The sequence below is a fragment of the Caloenas nicobarica genome, chromosome 10, assembly GCF_036013445.1.
Source record: "Caloenas nicobarica isolate bCalNic1 chromosome 10, bCalNic1.hap1, whole genome shotgun sequence".
NCBI classification, from domain to species: domain Eukaryota; kingdom Metazoa; phylum Chordata; class Aves; order Columbiformes; family Columbidae; genus Caloenas; species Caloenas nicobarica.
Window position 1 is genome coordinate 4,891,529 of NC_088254.1, and position 13,443 is coordinate 4,904,971.

The 13,443-nt window shown below is 35.9% G+C and overlaps 1 protein-coding gene across 2 annotated transcripts in view; it reads right to left on the minus strand.

The window, feature by feature from the left end:
- SCAPER (S-phase cyclin A associated protein in the ER) overlaps positions 1–13,443 on the minus strand; it is a 153,578-nt gene that overhangs the window by 122,761 nt on the left and 17,374 nt on the right. For both annotated transcript variants that reach the window (XM_065641925.1, XM_065641923.1), the window contains exons 5-7: positions 13,110–13,307; positions 1,778–1,878; positions 321–437 (exon numbers count right to left, since the gene is read on the minus strand). In XM_065641925.1, the coding sequence (XP_065497997.1) occupies positions 321–437; positions 1,778–1,878; positions 13,110–13,307 (416 nt within the window). The remainder of the gene's footprint in view (positions 1–320; positions 438–1,777; positions 1,879–13,109; positions 13,308–13,443) is intronic.

The following is a 13,443-nucleotide window of genomic DNA, read 5'->3' on the forward strand; positions in this document are numbered from 1 at the left end:
ATTACAGACATTTTGACCTTTATTTTGTAGTAAGAAGAGAGTATTAAGCAGATAACATGAAATACATTAATTGTATTTTCTCTTCACGTCTTTGGAATGACCATTAATTAAATATATAATGAAGAAAGTAAAAAATTAAGTCCTTGGTAGGATTTTCTTTTACAGACCATATGCTTTTCTTTCATGAATGCACATAATTGCATATATAACTTAATGAACAGCAAAACAATATATTGATCACTACTGAAAAATAGTATATTCACGAACTCTGCTTCAAATCCTTATTTTAGCTTTAATAAATTCATCATCTGATTTCATACCCAAAATTTAAACTTCTTCGAGCATTTGATGTCACACTAATTCTATCTGTTGATGGACTTGGAATCACATGGCGTCCAGGAGACATTTTCTTTACTTCCCAAGCTAACGAAGTAGGTCTGCAAATTCAGGAAAGAAAAGTTAAAAAATAAAATTTGCAATAATAATTATTCCTCTATCACCTTAAAACAGCACCAACAAACGCTGTAAAATATTAATGAATGCTGCTGAATTTAATAATACATCTCAGCCATTGTTTCTACACCAACTCCAAACCAGATTAGCCAGACCCATATCAAGTACAATGCATACTCTCAAGACCACAATGTTTATTTAAAATGTCAGTGTGGGACTAAACATCAAATCAATCAGTAAAAAGGAAAGGACTGAGGTAGGACTGGAAATATCCCTAGTTTAAGTGACAATAACAATGCACATCAAAGGTCACAACCATTTAAGGTACCCTCGGTTTTCCTATCCCGTGTAAGAGAGCATTGAACACAGTTTAGATGCTGTTTTGGTTAATATAGGCATCAAATATCTCCAGTACATAAAAAAACTTTAGAACTAACCAAATATATCACCATCTACTCCTTCTTTTATACTACTGACGTACCAAACCTTGTCAGCAATAACATTTACTGATAAATGCGTACTTGCAAAGATAGTTGAACAGGCTGATTTATGTTAACTGACACTAACATAAAATGTTCTCCTCCAAACAGTCATAGTTTGGGGTGGAAGCCAGAGTAGCAGTTTCATTATGCATCTCATTGAAGCTGATGCTATTTTCTTTTTCATTTTTAACTCTTGCCCCTTGAAGCCACCTGATTACCTGAAAATTACACCAGCAATTAGAAACAAAATCAAACTCAGAGAACCCAGTGCTGGTGAAGACGGATTCAGAAAAGCACTTACATAAATTATTTTTTAACTGGTTCCAGTACTAGTAGCAGGATTAACAACCTACAATCAACTAATAAAACCAGTCTGTCACATTGAGTCTACTTTTTTCTCTACCTAGGTAGATGAGTGATTGAAAGCACTAACAAAGGAAAACAGAAGAACTAGAGCATATCACTGCACACATACTACAGGTCTCCCATCTTCTACAAGCACAAATTATAGCAGCAAAACCTTACTTCTCATTTACCTCTCAAAGCTAAAACTTAGGCACCAAGGCACAAATTCAACACTAGGCACAAACTGTAATGACAATCAGCTTTACCTCTCTGACACAATACTGCCAAACCGTTTACCATTTCACTCATCACACTATCAGGGAGGATAAAATCCCCTCTATGTCCTCACACCAATTGTGTCCCAAAAGAAAATTTCCTTCCTGGTGCTCCAGAGCAGATATTGGAATTGGTTCTATTTGCTAAATCTCTGCTACAAAATGAAATTTACAATGAGACAGTATTGGACGTAGATTTAAAAAACAAATAAATCAAATTACCTGCTTTGAGCATCAGCTTTTTCTAGCTTCTCCTGCAGTTGTATCCAGTCAATCAATGCTTTGAAGTCCCTTACGTAGTTATCAAGCATCATCAGGACTTCCTAAAAAACAACTATTACATCAACTTTCGTATTTAATAAACAATCCCCCTGCCCCAACAAAGGAACTGAAAAGAAGTAGGAAATGTACTGGTCTGTAGTGCTCTCACAAAAAATAAGACCAAGAAAAACTCTGACACCAAAAAAGCCCAGACAGTTAAGATTTTTATGTGAACACTAAAATATTTATCCTATCAAAAGATGGGCACATTTTCCAAGATCTCTGCAAGCACCTATATCTAAAGACAAAATATCAAAACTTGGCAAGAAAACAATTCCTAACATACATAAGTATCACTGTTCCATGATTTTTTGTCAGGGTTGTTATCTTTTAAAATACACTAGACATACTCCATCAAATAAGCAAAATTGTCTGTAAAACCTGATAGACCTGTGGGAGACTAAAACCATCATGATTAATCTGTTTAGTGAAGTAAAAACACACAAAGCTACACAAAGGCAACTGCATCAGATGGAGGGAGTTCCTTCTGGAGAATCCAGGGATCCCTGCATTAGTAAAAACAGCTCTTGCATCTCTCAAGTTCAGCAAACCATCTCCTGTTCCTGCAGATTCACAAGTGTGCAGAACTTCCAAATGACGTCTGCCTGGACTTGTCCAGATGAACGACAGACATTCCATTGCCACGTGAGATTATCAGCACTACTGTACTAATGAAGCCATTTTTAATCAGAGAGACTCTCATGGTGATATTTTGAAAGGCAAAAAAAAAAAGACAGACAGCAGCATTATACTTTGTTTATAAAATCATCACGTTTGACATAAACTTACTGAGCTATAAACAAGATAAGCTGCAAGATGCAACGTTTACATTCTCGTCTCTGATTAACACACCTTAGCAAGTGAAAAAGTCACTAACTGCACATTCTTGTCTATGGAGCAATTACATGTCCAGGCCTTACAACTCCAATACTTCTTGACACATACAAACCAATTCACATTTTTTACCATTTTAAAAATTAGTTTCAAACTATACGGAGTTGCCAAAGAATTTACACATTTTTATGTGAATTAATCACTGAAAGCTGTATTCATGGATATATTTTATGCCTTGAAAAATTTACACATTATCATAGAATAACCCAGCTGGGAGGGATCTTAAGAGCAACCTAGTCCATCCCATAATTCCTGGCTAGGATTAAACATACACTGTCAGAAATTAGGAGGGTGTGCTGAAGTTTTATTCAAAATATTGCAAAATCTTGATTAAGTACTTAGAATCCTGTAAATTATGTGCTGCTCTCTAACAAATAAAATTAACTGTTATGAAAAGACATAAAATTAACTTGACTTCACACTGTATCAGGCAGAAATTCATAGGTAAAACGTCACCGGCTGAACAGTAGGGAACTAAAAGACTTGTTTCTGATTCTAAAAATCCTTAACTTTCAGAAATTATTGACTGTATCTACTGATTTCCAGTTTGGTCAAATCTACAAGTGCAGTAACTAGAGTTAGGTCAGATTACATACAGAAGCAATAAAAAATTAAAAGGTAAATAGGGATCCTGCAGTCTTTGCTCAGGCAATAACACCATTTTTTCACAGCAAAGCAGAGCAAAAGGCCAGGTCATTAAACTCCTAGCTTTGCTTCCTGAGCAAAATATAGTTATCTACTGTCACTGGTAGAGAAAGGAGCAATTCTTTACCCTGCAGGGAGCTAGGAAATCACTTATATTCTACATATGAACTCAAAAATCATTTACTGCATGTGATAAAAACCAGATAGATCATCAGAGCCAACAGGCATAAGGCACCTTCTCAGCAGAGCTGACTGTCACCCACCAAAGCTCATTAACTTCTACAGGAGATAGTTTGAGATCACATCAATCAGAAATAGCAGCTTTCATCACTACTCTTTCAAAGACAAGAAAAATGTACACTGTACTCCATGATGACAACATGCTGACAATAGTAAGTCCGGAAATAAAGCTTGAATTCTACGAAACCTTATATCAGGTTCACACGCAGAGTTTAAAATAGAGACATAATTTCATGTTATAAGGAAAAATGCTAATGACAAAGTGTTGCCATTTTGCAAATTCTTTCCTATGTCAAAGTCATTAATGGCTGGTATTAAGAGAAATTTTCTGCTCAAAGCAAATAATTACTACCTAGAAATATTTTGCAAGCAATTATAAATGAAAATGTATTGGTTCTTAAGTGTTTAACTACAAATTTTAAAAGTAAAACTTTTAACACTGAAAACAGTAAAAAACACTCTACTACAGCTCAGGAAACTACTGTACATTTTTGTAATGTCATGTCCCGTTCATCTTTATTTTTAATTACCCTTTTAATAGAAAAAGGACCTCTAATGTATGCAAAATTATATGGATGCTTATTCATTTTCTTTAACACAAATGCAAGTTTGAAAATCAGCTTCACATAAGTGTCCTTTGAACTAGTACACATGACAGATCTGGAGCATATGCTGGTTGTTATATGGGAAGAGTCACAAGAAAGTCAAACGCAAGGGAAATCAAACAGAATACCAGTGCTGATGTCAATGTTGTTCTTTGTTTTGAAATACTCCATAAAAAAAGCTAACAAAAATCTTTCTTGCAAGGCAGTTGGTTTACAGCACCAAAGTAATTTGTACGTAAAGTCTGCTACAAGAAATGAACAAGTCAAGTATTTCAGCTGGTTCTTTTTCCAGTTTCACTAATAAAATTTCAGCTTTCTAATTCAATTCATGTCCATTTAGGTTAGCCCATACTTAGTTGTGCTGACTGTTACTAACAATAAGGGCATAGAAAGCAAAATTTAATTCTGAATCATTTGCTTTTCAAGTCTGCCACTGAGATATTGCTCAGGGAAAAAAAAATCAATCTGAATATGAGTTATATTTCTGAAGTCAGTTGGCACAGGAAAAAAAATATAATAAATGGCTTAACCTATTTTAAGGAATGTTTAGCTACACATTATCAGAACTGATCAGAGCAGAACCACGCAGCTGTAACCCGAGTCATGTTTTACGAACAAGGGAATACAAACAAGACAAGCAGCTGGAGCGGCCCCATACTCACTGATGCACATCTCTCTCCCTAAAGCTATGAGGGCCATTTTGTCAAGCAGGATGAAGCAGAACAAAAGTGGCTCTGAAAGCGCCGTTACAGGCATCCAGATAACTACATATAGATGTACAGCTAAAATTACCAATTAGTTTACCAATTGGCTGCAACGGATTCGATTGGTTTGTAATTAATTCTGGTTCCTGGCGCGTACGGCAGGAGGGTTGGCGCCATCCCTTTGTCCTGCTGACACACAACACCAGCGGGCAGGGCCCTGGGGTCCCGGCCATCAATACAGCTCTGCAGCTCACCTACGGTACCGCGGGTAGCAGATATACCCTCTGGTGCTGAAGCAGTGGAAACTTGTACCACTTGAGAAGGTGCTGACAAAAAGGAACCTTTATGGAGTACAATACGGCTGCGCTAGAGTCAAAACAATTTGAAATCCCATTATTTTTCAAGGTCATATCCATCCCATACAATTTTTAAAGAGCCAGTTCAAAATGAAAAAGAAAGCAATACTGTTAAAAATCAACACTTCCAGGAAAATCAGTGGCATAAAACAAAAGCCACTACAACACAGCTGTTTCTTTTTCCCCTCCATCATTCTGATCGAGAGTCCCATACGTCAAAAAGCTCTTTTTAGGCTTTTGCTTATTTTCTCCAGCGCTCAATCCTTACTTTGGTTTCTACATATTTATCTCCAAAGTTATACTTCTAGCTTCTTCTAGTGGGTGATCAGATTAATTACTCTGCAATCAAGAAAGACCTCTAATACATAGAGTGGCTACATCAGAATATTCCTATATTCCTGAATCAAGACAATCTTGACTTGGGTCCTACACAGGCATATTCTAATCCTTAAAAACAGAAGTTCACTTTGTTTGGAAATCACATAACATCTTCGAAATGTCATCTTCTCTGTTTATTCTCCCATTCTCGAACAAGGAGGAGAAAAACAAGGAAGCATGGAATTTCAAACAGTAGAACACATGTCAGAGAAACTAACTCGGTCACCACATCTGTACTTTAGCTTATTCTCAAGGCTAGAAATGTGTTCTATTTTACAAACTACGCATGGTTTATATTTCTTCATTATCTATACTGAATATTTTAGATTACTTATTTACCAAAATAAACTCAATTTTCTTGTACTGGGTTACATGTTTAGCAGGCAACCTAAGTTCCTTCCTTCTTTCTTTAAACTTACGTTTTTAACGGTCAATCGGGTGTTTCAGTAATTTGACATAAAAATTGCTTTAAAAATTCTTTGTAGCCTCCTTGGTACACAGTTGAATTACAAACACTTAAAGCCAGCTCTGGGGTTAGGTTAAAATGATGATTGCCAAAGCGGTTCTTACAGCTTTGGGAGAGGATGAAAGGAATCAGGTACTCTAACCAAAGGACTCTCATTACACCAACTTCAATACATGGCAGATAACGGTATAAAGAAAAGACTCTAAAACAGATGTAGAGAGGAGAAAAACAGAATAATTTTCCAGTAACTACAGCTCTCCCGACTGGTATGTCTTTTTAAATGCTCTCACACCAGCCCTGCAAAAGCCACCAGCAGTAAACTCCGGATAGTCCAAGCTGCAGGGACACACGTCCTCTTGGATCCACGCGTGAAAGGTACCACATGTGGCCTCACTTTGTTCCTTGTTGAATTCACACAGAACATGACAGTCGTAATCCTCTGTCCAAGGATGTCCTCCTGAGAAGCATAACCATTACCAAAGTGAATTTGCTCCGTAAGAATGAAAGTAGTGGTCAGGGGACACATGCAGGGACTTAATCACACCATTTATTTACACATAAAATGTAAATATATGTATGATGCAAAGGATGGACAGACTGCCAACTAGGAGAGAAACCAGCTTTTCAGTAGATGGTTTTTTTGAAGAGATTACCAATCTGAGAGTTCCCATCCATGAGACTGAATGCGCAACCATTAACCCCATTTTCCTGTCCTTCACTGTTGACTTCAATGATTTTGAATCATCTCTGGATGGTGACAACAATGAAAATGTAAATATCCAAAAAGAAGCAGGAGGAATGCTCACAAAAGATGTTTAGTTGGCATTTACTGTCACAACACAGACTATTTAGAACGAGGCATAAACATATTCTTCCTAAATGACTCCAAATTCAAAAATGGAAGACTTGTTTTTTTATAACTGAGTGACAACTGGCAGCCTAGTATACTTCTGCCATATTCCAATTGCAGAATTAGGTCTTCTCAAACAATCTGAATATATATTCCATAAGCCCCTATTGATGTGAAAGACTGTCTTGTGAGAAACATGGAAAAAGAACTATGCATCCTCTAATATGTAGATCATTGGCTTAGGCTTTCAGGAAAACTCATAATCATATTGGGTTTACTGAATAAAAAGAAAATAGATTCGATGATATAGAACAACCTTCATTTCACGCTGAAATTCTCCTCTGAACTGGAAATGTTCTAGAGGTTCAAAAAATGAAGACATCAGTAGAACAGGTATTAAGTTAATGCTCAAAATGGCTAAGAAATCGATAGAAATACACTTAATAGAGGACTCTGGTGAGGAAATAATTAGGAATTAAAAGTATTTAGGTGTAAAAAGAAGATGCTGAATGAATCTTAATTAAAAACCCCACAGATTTTGCAATTAGGGATGTTTTGTTGTTGATGTTTTTTGTTTAATTCCTTTGGAATGTCAAGATTTTTCTCACCCAGAGACTCGGATGAATCTAGGACAATGGAATAATAATAATGTACCTTAACAGAATACTTAAAGGCCTACCTCGAGGAAAAAAATTACTTCATAATCCTTCTTGGATATCTTTCTTAGGGTTTGTAGCGCTACGAAGAAATAAGCGAAATTCACATACAAAAAATCATCTCTCTCAAAGAGCCCTAAGTACCAAACTGTATTTTTTCCTCACTGGAAGAGGGTACTTTGCACATTTGCAAAACTGAAAAGGAAAAAAAAAAAAAAATCAAAATTTATCCTCAAAAAAAAAGTGAAATGGGCAGAGTTGAATTGGCTCTTATCAGTGAAAATAAGATCAAGATCCTGTTTGGATCAACTTGACCATTATACTGAATTATTGCAAGTTTCCTTTTCACTGAAGTTAGGAAAAGTTTGGGTTTGCTACCTGCAGCTCCAACACATTTAGAAACTGCTTAATTTTCTTGGCTGTCTTAAAAGCCAGTTATAACCAGTGTGGATGATCACGGGTCTTGCTCTGCCTGCATAGATTGAAATCATTAGAATCAGCACAGCCAGAACCAAAACCGGCCCCCACAGGGCGTCCTCAGCAAGAGACACTAACGAAACACGCTCCCTTCTCCTTCTGGGAGCTCTTCAATCTGCTCAGACTCTCCCACAGACACCACCCTGATGGGAAAACCTTCACTAAAGTTGTTTCAGCTGGTTGTTTCATGTAATAACATCATGTAACATGTCAAATCCTTTAAGTGAAAGGCTTTACCCACCTCTTTCGAGTATCTTGTGCTGTCTATGAGAATCAGAACAACAGAACTTCATTGCTGCATTTTCCATTTTATAAGAGGGAATAAGAATCTTAAGCAAAATGAAACTGTTTTTACTGAATTAAAGTAGAATGACTTAGGAATATATCTGCAAGCTCTACAAACACGGAGAGAAAATACCCTTGCCAAAACCTTATAGAAATATACCAGTAAGTAATGCTGGGTGGAAAGATAAGAGTTTGTACAAGCATTAAGAAATGCTAAACAGCAACTTAAAAAGCATATGGAACTACATTTTTACATAATAAAATTCAGGTTTTTTGCAAGCTAAAAACCAGCTGAAGCCATTAATTCATCCTAGGAGAAAAAACTCCAACAAATTTGAAGTAGTTTGAGATTCTTCTAAACTTACTGTATCCTTAGCTGCTGGATCCAGCCATTCAAACCCTATCAATAAGAGTTTTATATAAGCATGTGGTGTGTTTTTAAGTTTTGGTTTTATTTTACATATATATGTGTGTATATATATATAAACTCAGTTGCTGAGACACCTGAAGACCATAAAAGAACAGCAGCTGAAGACGCATTTCTCTATTAACCCAAACTCAGTTGTCCTAAATTGACTACAGAATCTGTCTGCCACCATCCACAAATAATTTGGGGCTTAATTTCTCTCAGCATACAGAAAGAGATTTAAAGGTATAACTAATTCTCATGTTTAGAACACACAATTTGCATTTTGCAGTGTTGAAGATTATAGCCAAAACTATCACAATATATCTAATCTCTATCACTATCACACCAACTTGCTTATGTACATTAAGATGATGCTTAAACTTTAGAGCCCTTTATTTTAGAAATAATTCCACTGTGTTCATTATATCTTTATATACAAAGCATCAAAGCCATATCTATACACATGACTTGAGAGTTCTCCATTCCAAATCAATAGCAAAATACCAACTTCAGCAGTGACCAAAGATGAGAGAAAATATACACAATCACCGATCCTGTTACACACATTTCCACTGTTTCTGTCCTTACCACAACCCCTTCGTCTGCAGTTTCAACCACAACCAGCCACTAGAGCCCTTTCCGATTTGGGAGCATCAAACATTATCTTCAGTGACAACGTAATCAATAAAGCTATACCAACTTGGAAGACTATAAGTGAGCAAAAGGTACAAAACCATAATGAAAAAAAAATCTGAAGGTTTTAAATGCCATAAATTGTCACATTTCATTTTTACACAGGTCTTCTTTTAAGATAATCTTTATAAAACCAAAATGGTTAAATAGAACAGCACGTGCCCCTTTTGGCCAAGCCGTAAGTTTGAAGAGATATCACTTTAAAAGTTTAAATTAAGGAAGTTTATGATAGCATGGATTTATCTTAATAAAAAGGATTTTTTCAAAATCCCACTTAAAACAAACAAACAAACAAAAACGTTAACAGCTGAACCACTGTGGTTCCTTATTTAGTATTGTTTCCCACATACGTATAGTAATAAAAATAAAAATAGTACTTCATCAAAAGAGCTAACAAGATATTCTGTCAAATGAGTTTGGAGAGTAAATAGAAAAATGTGACAATATGAAATTCTCATCAAAATCATCTCAATTCTTTAGGTATGGCAGAAAAACATTCATCCACTTTCAAGTGAGAATTTCTGTTGGTATCTCTTGTAACATTTTAGCCACTAGATACTTTTCTATGCAGTATAAAAAGTTTACAGAAAACAGTTAATCAATTCTCACATTTAGAGAGAGTTTTAGTAAAAGTTATATATTATAAATGGAATTTCCATATTAAAATTAAAATATTCAGAAGACCAGTACTGCTATACATAAAAATGGAAAAAGAATAAGCTGAACTCCTCCTGCCCAAAGAGCAAGAAAACAAACAAACAAAACACGAAACAAAAAAGCCTAAGTGGTTCTGCAAACTGTGGATCTAGTGGAGCCTGTTTTCCCATCATCTCCCTACTAGTTTCTCTGGTGCCAGAAATGTCGTAAGTCCAAAAGCCTAAGAAAAGGATTATACACATTACAGACAGTATTTTCCTGCCACTGAAGCTGAACGTATTTTGCCATGCCACATCCGCACTAATGGTATTCTACCAATGACAGGAGAATTACGGAGATACCTCATTAGACCACACAGAATTCATATTACACCTCATATTATGCCATTATATACATATACCTCATTCAGAGGCATAAAGTCACTTTGCATCCTCGCAGCCCTGCATGTTTGAGCAGCTGGAGCCAACCCTGGCATAACACACAGCACATCGCTACAACCCTCCCTCTTGCAGCACTGGACACACAAGCTGACACTAAACCAGGAATCTAGATTCTGTTTATTGCTTTAACATTTTCAAGTAGCAAGAAAAGGCAAGACCAGAGATCTTGCAAGAGCTGACCAGGCACAATCAGAACAGTCAATACAAAGTGTGAAACTGGGCACTTGAGAGTCACGATAGCAACGTATATAGAACTACCAAAGCCAAGGCAATAAACCGAGTGAGTGATAAGCAAATGATGATCAATCACCTGATCTGAGTCACACACGGACAAATTGTAATGATCAACCTAAAGACTGAGTTAAGCTACTTTTAAAGCAGAACATAGGCCTCCTACTAAGCTACATGAATTCTTGAAACGTCATGAGTGCTTTTCAAATATAATTTGCCAACTGAACTCTGGGTCTAAATCATTATTTTAATTTATGAACTCCTAAAGGCTGAGGTACTACAGTAAATACTTTCTATATATTCCACAATATGAAAGCTGCACTTGGACAAGATATTTTTGTTGATGTAAGACAGCAAGCTCTAGCTTTTCAGGATCAAAGGTGAAGAAGACTCGTGGTTTCCCCAAAGATCTGTTGTTTGTTATCACTAATATTCCATCAAAAATTAAAACATACCTCTATACCAGTTACAAGGTTGATCACTCCCTAGTTGAAGCCTATGTATTTAACACCAAAAATGTTATATGCTTGTACATATAAGAGTTACGTATAGCACTCACTTCAAAAGACAGCAGTTAGGATACTCTGCTGTGATTAGCTAGAACACATCGACGGCTTCACCACTGGTAGAAACTGGATTGTATCTGTCCACAGTAACCATCCCAAAATGCAGAATTGATAGAACTGAAACATTATGAGTAAAAATAATTTGCAAGACTTGACAGTTCTATACTTCATAGCTTATTTAGCAGAAATTTTAGTAATTCATCAAAAGAGTAATAATCATCATTTAACAGAAACCTTTAAAAGAAAATTTCACAAACAAAAGACCACAGCAGAAACATATTCCAGCTACTTATGTAAGGCACTTTGTTCTGCTAAGAAGAAAAGACATTTTAAACAGCAAAATCAATATGAATGTCACGTAAGTTTTACAACACATGACATTAAACTGCCCTGTTTACTCATCTTTGTTTTTTTCCACCTCTGTTTTGCAAACAAGTAATGTGATACACACAGATACACACATCATCAACAAGCGCCTCCTAAAATAAAGACTTTTCACTTAGGCTATGTAATATCTTCATCCAAGATCAGATCAAGTAGCACAATTAAAATGCTGAATGACATCTAACTCCTCAAATATGTGATAATGATACAAATATGCTTCTGTTCTTTCAGTCGCAGAAGTTTAAAATGGTAATCTAATTACAATGCAAGGCTGACTGATTTTCTTAAACCAAAAAATTCTGCAGAGAAGTTTCCTGAGCAGGAAGACATTTCAGTAACAAAATGTTAAATTGTGTTAGACCAATCAGCGATTTGGAAGCCTCTAGCTACTGTTCAGTTTTCAAACCTGCTTTCAATGAAATGTATTTGTACGCTAATCTCAAAGTCAATTTGGCTGTGTCTGATTACCGCAGAGAACTAGATGCATATGATAAGAAAAAAGTTTACTTAAATTGATATATGTAATTTTTTACAGTGATTACATAATCATTTCCAGAATGTGTTGAGTTTTCAGCCATGTTTAATATGAACACAGAAGCCTTGAACTTTTCTTTTATAATATATTCTCCTGCCTTCTCTTAATGCTTGTGATACATTCTTTTTCTAAAGAATGAGTGATTAAATGACAATGGTCTTTCTACAGATCTACTAGAAAATTATCATAAAACATAGAACAGATGCACAAGCTATTACAAACACAGGTTATTCGAAATTAGGAAGCACGTCTTACAGTGACATCCCAACCAGACACGGTTTACACTTGACCACAAATCACTTTCCCAACACCACAGAGAGAAATGGAAGAGCAACAACTATCCCTGCAAAAAGGGAGCAATGTATAATTAAGCCACTTAATAGGAAGCAAATGAATGTGAAAAAGGCTGAATCACAACAGTGCCACCTAGAGTAGAGAACATTATAGGGAAAGAAAAAAAAAATCAATGTTCAGTCAGAAAACCAACAAAATCAGATCTAAATAAAATTTCATCCAAAATATGAGATCTAATAACATTATGTACATCACTACAAGTTTTATACACTTCAAAAAGTAGTCACTGCCTAACATGAAAGCATCTTCTTAAATCTGAATAAATACATTATCAGTTTTCCTATTTACGAGCCTTCAGGAATTACAAACCAAAAAGCAACATGTTTCTGAGTCTCTAGCTCCTCATTTGCCTTTTTTGTAAGGAATAAGTGCCACATGACAACAGGGAGAGAACAGCTGCAGACTTACCTTGCATTCCACTACACTCTGATCCGATTCACATGTAACATAGATTTCATCAACTGCCCGTCTGAGATTGTCAAAAAGAAACGCCCAGTATCGAGCTCGCAGATCAACCTTCCGAGGCTGTCTTGTTTTCGTTGGGCTTTTGTCAAAGTTTTTATCTCCAGCTGCTCCCGATGTTAATTTACAGTCTATGGTAGTGCTCTGAAAAAACAAGATACAATGGAAAACAACAAACAGAAGTATGGTAAGGGGCTGGGCTTCTGTGCAACACACATTTTTTCCACATAGACAAACATTTGTAAAAAAGAATTTTTTCACTAAAGAAGAGTACAGGATA